At 39.2% G+C, this 9,654-nt stretch overlaps 1 protein-coding gene across 5 annotated transcripts; it reads right to left on the reverse strand.

Moving 5' to 3' along the window:
• Positions 1-1,165: 1,165 nt before the first annotated feature.
• Positions 1,166-8,422, reverse strand: LOC131402981 (zinc finger protein 124-like). 5 transcript variants are annotated; one of them, XR_009219108.1, is made up of 5 exons: positions 8,194-8,420; positions 3,477-3,547; positions 2,810-3,100; positions 2,322-2,448; positions 1,174-1,297 (listed from the first exon to the last, which is right to left on the reverse strand). XR_009219108.1 is itself a non-coding variant. In XM_058537424.1 (4 exons), exons 2-4 carry the CDS (start codon positions 3,495-3,497, stop codon positions 1,179-1,181), a joined length of 267 nt encoding a protein of 88 aa, XP_058393407.1. In that variant the 5' UTR covers positions 3,498-3,547; positions 8,194-8,419; the 3' UTR covers positions 1,166-1,178. The 5 variants fall into 5 exon arrangements, 1 of the variants encoding a protein (XP_058393407.1); XR_009219110.1 differs by having other exon boundaries at positions 2,810-2,843; positions 8,194-8,418; XR_009219109.1 differs by having other exon boundaries at positions 1,176-1,297; positions 2,810-2,931; positions 8,194-8,417.
• Positions 8,423-9,654: the final 1,232 nt, after the last annotated feature.

Genomic DNA, 9,654 nt, shown 5'->3' on the forward strand with positions numbered 1-9,654 from the left:
TTCATTCATATTTTTGAAGTGATCTGAAAGAAGTGAATGCTTTCTCACATTCCTTAGATTCATAGGGTTTCTCTTAGTTATGAATTCTTTCATGTAGTCGAAGAGAACTGGAAGAAGCGAATGCTTTACTGCATTTTTTACATTCATAGGGTTTCTCTCTGCCATGAGTTCTGCCATGTTTTTGAAGAAAACTGGGAAAAGTGAAGGCTTTCCCACATTCCTTACATTTATAAGGTCCATCTCCAATGTGAAAGATTATGTGTGATGGAAGGCTTGAGGGGTTCATGAAGGCTTTCCCACATTTCTAACATTCATAGGGTTTCTCTCCAGTATGAATTCTTTCATGTACTCAAAGATTATGGGAAGAAGTGAGTGCTTTACTGCATCTTTTACATTTATCATGTTTCTCTTTAGTATGAGTTCTTTCATGTATTTGAAGAAAACTTGAAAAGTGAAGGCTTTCCCACATTCCTTACATTCAGGAGGTTTCTCTCCAGTGTGATTTCTTTCATGTTTTCATAGAGAACTGAAGAAATGAATGCTTATTGCATTTTTTACATTCATACAGTTTATCTCCAGTTTGAGTTCTTTCATTTATTCGGAGATAACTGGGAAAAGTGAAGGCTTTCCACACTCTTTACATTTACATGGCATCTCTCCATATTTTTGATAGTCACATGGTTTGTGTTCAGTGTGACATCCAACATGCCTATTAAGGGATGAATGATGCATGAAGGCTTTTCCACATGCACTGCATTCACATGGTTTAGCCCATGTAGTTTTTTTATTCAGATTCAGATTTGGAATAAGGCTGAAATTTTCTCCACATTGACTATCATCTTCACTTTCAGAGTCTCTCTACCATATGATTCTGTAACAAATGAGAAGCACATTATTAATTCTTTCTTTCTTAGTGATTTTATACTTGTTATATTTATTATGATTTATAGGAAAAGTCTAGGTTTTTTTGCCTAGTCTGATTTCTTGGAAATTGATCCCTTGCTATTATCCAAACAGTGATATTCATAGATGGGGTTCATTAATACTACTTGCAAGTGAACTATTTTGCAATAAATGAACCTCTACATTACATTTCACAAGGCATGTTTGGAGAAATTTTCTAAGAATAGCTAACTTTGAAACGAGGGTTATTTGTTTTGTTTCCTTCTTTTTAAATTTCATAAGATATCAGGATTCTCATGTGACATGCTGCTTTCTATTTTGAGTGTGCCGCACCTCAGTTTTCTCCCCTGGTTCCTGTATTGATCTTCAATATCATGATCTTCCCATGTTTTTCCTGAAGTGCAGAGCCAGAAAGTTAATTTCAAAGTATTAGAAGTTATAGAAAAATGTTTATTTATTTATTTATTTTTTTATTTTTCCCCCCAAAGACACAGTAGATAGTTGTATGTCATAGCTGCACATCCTTCTAGTTGCTGTATGTGGGACGCGGCCTCAGCATGGCCGGAGAAGCAGTGTGTCGGTGCACACCTGGGATCCGAACCCGGGCCGCCAGCAGCAGAGCGCACGCACTTAACCGCTAAGCCACGGGGCCGGCCCAATATTTATTTAATTTTTGTTTATTTTTATTTTTTTGTGAGGAAGATCAGCCCTGAGCTAACATCCATGCCAATCTTCCTCTTTTTGCTGAGGAAGACTAGCCCTGAGCTAACATCTGTGCCCGTCTTCCTTCACTTTATGTGGGATGCCGCCAGAGCATGGCCTGACAAGCAGCGTGTTGGTGCGCGCCCGGGATCTGAACCCGGGCCTCCAGCAGCGGAACGCATGCACTTAACTGCTGTGCCACGGGGCCAGCCCCTATAGAAAAATTTTTAGATTTTAAGTCCATGATGGGGGCCAGCCCTGTGGCTTAGCGGTGAAGTGCGTGCACTCCGCTGCTGGTGGCCCGGGTTCGGATCCCGGGTGCGCACCGACGCACCGCTTCTCTGGCCGTGCTGAGGCGGTGTCCCACATACAGCACTAGAAAGACGTGCAACTATGACTTACAGCTATCTACTGGGGCTTTGGGGAGAAAAAGGGAAAAAAATGGAGGAGGATTAGCAATATATGTTAGCTCAGGGCTGGTCTTCCTCAGCAAAAAGAGGAGGATTGGCATGGATGTTAGCTCAGGGCTGATCTTCCTCACAAAAAAAAATAAATAAATAAATCCATGATGAGCTATGACAATTTCTAGTTTTTTGTTTGTTTGTTTGTTTTTACCAACCTCTCCACTTTCCACATTCTATATCTTGGAACAATGTTAATGGACAACTAACACTTCTTCTCTGATTGACAGTGTGAAAGAATGTCCTCATTCTTACCTATTGAGGCCAGGTTCCTGAAAGTTTCCCACATCACATCTCCGTAGAGTTTCTTCTGTAAAGGATCCAGTAAAGCCCACTCCTCTGCAGTGAAGATCAGAGTCACATCCTCAATAGCCACTGAGTCCTAAAACATTACAAACGTATAGAATAGAATGCATAAGACTGACAGCAGTGGGGATCTATACTCCATTTGTAGGAAATTTACTTACATATGATTCTCTTATCTCTAAGCATTTATTCTATGCCATGATTGTCAAAAACTCAGTTTTTCTGTATATACTTCCTCATCAAACTAAAAGCTTTATGAACAGATGGAAATTATTTACACATTTTACTGTGATCATATTACATCATATTTCTCTCTAATGGCAGGGTACAGAGCATGTTGGGAAATGACAGAAATACTATACAAATAAAACAAATATTATCATTTAAAACTAATGATTTATTTTGAGAAAAATTCTTTTACCTTCTTTATTACTCACCAATTACAGCACTTCATGAGACAGGGGGTCAAATCTGCATGACGTTTCAATAAATGAAAACATAATAAACTACTAGAAGCCTTCTTTTCTAGTCTCATCATCAAACAGAGAGTCCAGGAGGCCTGTAGAAATCAAACTTGTAACAAAGCCCAGCAGGAGACATTGTCTTAGAGTACTCTAGTTCATTACAGGTAATCAGATGCAGCTGGCTGAATGTAAATATTCTTGTGGAGAATCATTGCTTTTAACTTGTGTAATATTCATCGTAGACTCAGGTCTTCCATTCTCTCTCTGTATGATTTGATGGGCTCAAATATTATTTGGAAGATAGTTCTCAGACAAAAAGAAGGCGGCATGACAACTTAGACCATAAAATCTCTATACTCAAGTGACTCAAGGCTACCTCCCACCAATTTATACAACACATACTGAGACAATAATGTGCCATAAGAACTCTTTCTGGTCAAATACTAACCGTGTGTCTGATACTTGTTGGGCTTGAGGGGCAGGCTAAAAACTACAGATTGCAAGGGAGTTCATTGAAGTCCAAAACGTTTTGATGGTAAATTTGCCCATGATTATAAAATTGTGAAGGACTTAACAGTGGTTTCCTCTAAAAGTACATAAAATCTCTATTCCCCAACTTCAAGAAGAAGTGTTTACTGACCAGCCACTCTAGATCAGGCATTGCCACCTTCTGATGCTGCAGTTACGGAAGTTAGAACTGTCATTCTTGACCTAACAGGAAGAAAATGAACAAACTTGAAATCAACAATTATTCTTAGATCCATGAGAGTCTTGAGGTCACAGGGCAAAATGGTGTATCCAAAATTAGAAAAGAGAAAAAAAGGACAGCTTTTCGAATTATATGCCAGATAGTCTCTTCTTAGGAAGATCTGTATTAAACAAAAAATCCATTTCACCAAAGTCTAATGCAAGGGCAAAAATAACAAAAAAGACAGCAGATGATACCCGTGAAGCCTAGGACAACTCTCTTTAACAGAAATTTTAAACTATACGTAATGGGGACATCTGAAGGAAAAGAAAGACAGAAAGAAAGAGAAGCAACAAGTGAAGTAATAATCACCAAAATCTACTAAAATTAATGATAGTTGGCAAAAAGTACATCCAGGAAGCTCAGAGAACACTGAACATGATAAACTAAAAGTGCACACCCAAGGATATCGTATTCAAACTAGAGAAAAATCAATGACAGGCAATACAGTGAGAAGTGCCAGAGAAGAAATACATCTTAGGTATAAAGAAACAAAGATCTGAATTAAATTGGACTTCTTTTCAAAAACCATGCAAGCCAGTGCAGAGCAGAGTGAAATATTTAAAGTTCTGAAAATAAAAAAAACAGTCTCCTAGAATTCTCTGTAAAGAAAAATTGTCCTTCAACAATAAAGGAGAAATAAGGACTTTCTGAGACAAAAATTGAGGAAATTTGTCATGAGTACACCTACTTTGAATAAAATGTTCAAAAATTTATCAGAAACAATGTAAATGATAAAAATTTTCATAAAATGAAAAAATGAAGGTAAAATATATTTATATTTCTTATAATTAATATAACAGGTGATGCTTTGTTTAAAATAACATTAGCAACAATGTATTTTGTAATGAGAGGCTTATGGACAAGTGAAATAAAAATGACAGCAATGTGACAAATGAAAGGGAAGGGGAAATTGGGACTAGTGTATTAAGAGGAACCTGCATAACAGGGAAGTGGTGGAGTGTTATTTGGCAGAGGAGGTGGGTTAGTTGTAAATGTATGCTGAAAACTCAAGGGCAACCTTTAAAAAATGTTTTATCAAAATGTGTAGGTAAGGGCCGGCCCCGTGGCTTAGCGGTTAAGTGCTCGCACTCCGCTACTGGAGGCCCGGGTTCAGATCCTGGGCGTGCACCGACGCACCGCTTCTCCAGCCATGCTGAGGCGGCGTCCCACATACAGCAACTAGAAGGATGTGCAGCTATGACATACAACTATCTACTGGGGCTTTGGGGGGGAAAAAAAAGGAGGAGGAGGATTGGCATGGATGTTAGCTCAGAGCTGATCTCCTCACAAAAAAAAAAAAAAAGAAAAGAAATCAATGTCATTGTGGGAAATCTATGCAGAAAATTCAAACAAATAAAGCTGGTTCCTTGATAATACTAATAAAATTGATAAACATCTAGTCAAGATAGCAAAGAAAGGAGGGAAAACAGAAATTACTAATATCAGAAAGGAAAGGAGGAGGGAAAGAAAATAAAAAACCATTTGATAAAATCCAACATCCATTTATGATAAGAAACTAGTAATAGAAGGCAACTTCCACTTGAGAAAGAACATCTTCACAAAACCTGTAGCTAAATTTATAACATTTGTTCCATATGACATGATTGTCTCTGTGAAACATCTGAAAGAACTCACAACAACAGAAATAACTCATGGAATTAATAAGAGAGTATAGTAAGGTGGAAGAATACATGTCAATGGTTTTCCTTAGAGATCCAAACAGATACAGTCAATTGATCTTTGACAAAGAAGGAAGGGAAAATGAAAAAGAAAGTCTTTTAAACAAACAGTGGTGGAAATAATGGAAATCCACATGCAAACACACACACACAAAAGGAATGTAGACACGGGCCTTACAGCTTTCACAAAAATTAAGTCAAAACACATGACAGATCTAAATGTGAAATGCTAAAGGAATAAACTCCTAGAAGGTAACATAGGAGAAAATATAGATGGCCTTGGGTTTGGAGATGAATTTTTAGATAAAAAACCAAAAAGCAAGGTCCACAAAAGAAAAAAAATTTACTTCATTAAAATGAAAAACCACTCTGAGAAAGCTCTGAGAAAGACAGTGTTAAGAGAATAACAACACAATTAACACAGTGAGAGAAAATCTTTGTAAAACACTGATTGGATAAGTGACTGGTATGTGAAATATCCAAAGAATTCTTAAAACTCATCAGTCAGAAGACAAACAACCCAATTAAAGAGTGAGAAAAAATCTGAACAGACTTCTCACTGAAGAAGATATATAGATGGGAAATAAGCAATATGCTTATTTTCACATGCTCCACATGAAATGTCACTAGGAAATTGCAAATAAAACAACAGTGAGGGACCATTAAACACTTGTTAAATGAGTAAAACTCAAAACACTCAGAACACCAACTATGAGTGAAGAAGCAAAGCTACAGGTAATCCTCAGTCATTGCTGGTGAAAGCGGAATTTGGTACACCCACAATGACAGACAGGAACTTTCTTTCAAATAAAAATACACTGTTACTACATAGAGTAAGATCCAGCAATCACACTCCTTGGTATTTTTCCAAATGAGTTGAAACATTATGTTCACACAAAACCTACACATGAATGTTTATAGGCGCTTTATTCACAATTGGCAAGAGTTAGAGTTTTAAGCAAAATGTCCTTCAAGAGTCAAATAGAAAAAACAATTACTGGGGCATCCATACAATGAAATACTGTTCAGTGATAAAAAGAAATGAGGTATCAAGCCATGAAAACACACGGAGGAACCTTAAAATTATATTGCGAAGGGAAAGAAGCCAATGTGACAAGGCTATGTAGTGTATGATTCCAAGTATATGACATTCTGGAAAAGACAAAGCGTGAGCCAGTAGAAAGATCATTGGTTGTGAAGAATTTGGGGGTTGGGGGAGGGATGAATCAAGAGGTGGAGCACAGAGGAGTTGTAGGGAAGTGAAACTACACTCTATGATACAGGAATGATGGATCCATGTCATTATACATTTGCCAAAACCCATACATTGTATAACACAAAGAGTCAATGCTAATGTACACTGGGCACGGAAATGCATCAATGTGGGATTGGAAATTGTAACAATTGTACCACAGTAATACAAAATGTGAAAGAGAGTGTAAACTGTGCAGAGGCAAAGAGAAGAGTCATGTGTAACTCTCTGTAAATTCTGATCAATTTTTCTGTAAACCTAAAGCTGGTCAAAAAACCCTGAAATCTTTCAAGAAAAAGATGAAGACAGAGTCATTATAATTCATCCCTGCTGAAGGAAACAACACATCTCTCATTCAACTAACTTCAACATATTTCAATAAGCCAGTATGGTGCTCTATGAGCCTGAGACCCATACGGGAGGTGGAACTTGCATCGAATGTCTTGTTGGAGAACAGGGCACTGTATTCTCTGAGAAGTGCCATAGTTACTGTTAGTAGTGTCAGAACTCCGACCTATAGGATAGAACCTATATCCTCCAACACCAGGATAATGAGTGTCCTGGTGAGTCCTCGTATTGTAGACCTAGTAATGTACAGACAAGTGTTACCTTGATTTCTATTTTGAGTATCTCTGGGTCAAGAGATTCTCAAAATTCAAGGGGCATCTCTTAGACAATCATCCAAGACTTTGTGAAAATATGCAGATGAGGCCAATGTTTGGCCAGGAGTAAGATGACTGCCTGATGTTTGGTTAGATGTGGTGACCCTCGGGTTTGGGTCATCAGGGGATGTCCCAATTAAGGGATGAGGAACAGGAACTCTCCACTGAGCTCCATCATGTATGAATGTGTACTGTCATCCTTCAAGTCTATGCACTCCTCAGTGCTGTGCATTCAGTTAACCCCAAGGAACTACCCAGGGAACCAAGGTGTCTGGGAGAGGGGTGAACCCCTTCTATTACCCGAGTCATCTTTCAAAGAACTGAAGAAAGAAATGCCATTCTCCTCCTGCAGGTGGCATAAGTTGCAGGGCCAAGGTTATGCTCCATCATATCACAAACATGTGTCAGTCACCAGGCAGAGCAGGCAGGGTGCGCTCTGCAGAGCCAAAGGCACTATAGGCAACTCAGTAGAGGGTCACATGCTCAGTGCTTGTGAGACCCTCTATGTTCAAGAAATCTCAGTACCTGGAGATAATTGCAGCTCTAAGGGCATATAATGTGGCACCAGGGCAGGTTCTTGCATCAGAAACCTATGGACAACTTAAGGTCCTCCTCCTGAGAGCCTCAGTCACTGCCATCAGGGTTAGAGGCCTCCTCCATGACAACTGGTTGCTTTATAGAGTTTAAGGAACCCAGGCTTAAGTCGGGTTTGAACTAATCTCTTTGCTGCACCCAACTCAGACTGTGGGTGTTGTCACTACAACCCAGAGAGTTGGGATCTTTGTTGTAATAGATGCAGGGCTGGCCACAGCAGCAGAGTTACTTAGGGGTCCTGGTGAGCCCTCTCTAATGTTGCTACCTACTGACTGTATTTTCCTGTCTCTTCTTCCTCTCTGCAATGACTGCTCTTTAGGAAGTGACCATCTGATGGGCTCAGCTCATTCACAGGGTATAATCATCCGTATAACCCCAGGCTCCTGCTAATGTCAAGGTAACTCCATCCTCTGTCTCACCTTCACTCCAAACACACAGACGGATTCCACTCAAGATATGGACTGACGGCCTCATTCCTGTATGCCTGCTCCCAAAGTCAAGGAAAACCGCCAAGAATTTCCCAAACTGCCAACTTGGAACCCCCTGTAATTAGAATCCAGGTTTGCTGGAGTCAACAGTGCACACAGGGCAGCACAGCTCACAGGAGGAGCTGCCCAGCAAGCAGCAGCTCACAGTGCAGGAGCCTCCAGGCTTTCCCATCAGCCTGTCCAGACAAGAAGGCCTAGGGGAAAGGGAGGGGTGAGGCTTGTGTTCAGAAGCCAAGCACCAAATATGTGGATTCTGGCTACTCACTACAAAAGCAAACACAGGTGAGAAAAAGAAGCCTTCACACTGGCTTGTTTTTATATAAACACTAACAGGAGGATGAAGCAGTTCTCCAAAACTGGTCATTTGAGGGGGGCTGGAGTGAGAGCAGAGGAGTGGGGCAGGATACACAGGCAGGGAGTCTTTTTAAGTTAGTTTCCTCTCAGGAATTTTTTAAACCTTCCTATGCATTATTTATTTACAATAAGGAGAGAAATTTATATACACTATATTTCCTGATGCTTGATCATTATTTTTAAATAACTTTTGGTGAAAATTTAATTTAATTTTAACATTTCTACATAGGAAACCACCTCAAGATTTAGTCCATTAAACACTAATAGATATAAAACTATAAACCATAAAAAATTTACAAATCCCTTCCCAACAGAAAGGATAAAGGACATTATAGTTTGTCAGTCCACTATATTTACACTGGGGATATTATCAGGATGGAGCAGTATATTATAATGCATTAGGGGTTTGCAATTAAGCCCTGACATAAACTAGGAATTTTAAAGATTTACAGAAGATTTGACCTGTTTCCTCATATCAATGAAAATAGAAACTCAAGTGCTCTTTCCTTGAATACATTAAAATAGGAATTCATTTGCCTTAGGAATACTATATCCTTTTAAATATCAAAGCTTTCTAGGGACATGGACACACAAAAACTGACCTAAAAATGGAATATGGGGCTGGCCCCATGCCTGCTGGTTAAGTTCAGCAGGCTCTGCTTTGGCAGCCTGAGGTTTGCAGGTTTGGATCCTGGGCATGGACCCACACCACTCGTCAAGCCATGCTGTGGCAGTGACCCACATCCAAAATAGAGGAAGACGGGCACAGATGTTAGCTCAGGGCTAATCTTCCTCACCAAAACCAAACAACAACAACAACAAAAGTGATATGTACCTGAGAGCTTAAATAAACCCATCTCACATCTTGAGGTTCTCTTGCCTAAATGGAACAAAACTTCTATTTGGTTCCACAATTTTCTTCCCTTACTCACATCATAACTCAATCAACTTACATTTTAAAACCCCAAGGGCAAATGAAACCAGAATCAGAGGGCTGCAATCTTCAGTTCATAAAGGAATCCAAGGAAACACAAATAT

This window comes from Diceros bicornis, unplaced genomic scaffold, assembly GCF_020826845.1.
Source record: "Diceros bicornis minor isolate mBicDic1 unplaced genomic scaffold, mDicBic1.mat.cur scaffold_434_ctg1, whole genome shotgun sequence".
Taxonomy (NCBI): domain Eukaryota; kingdom Metazoa; phylum Chordata; class Mammalia; order Perissodactyla; family Rhinocerotidae; genus Diceros; species Diceros bicornis.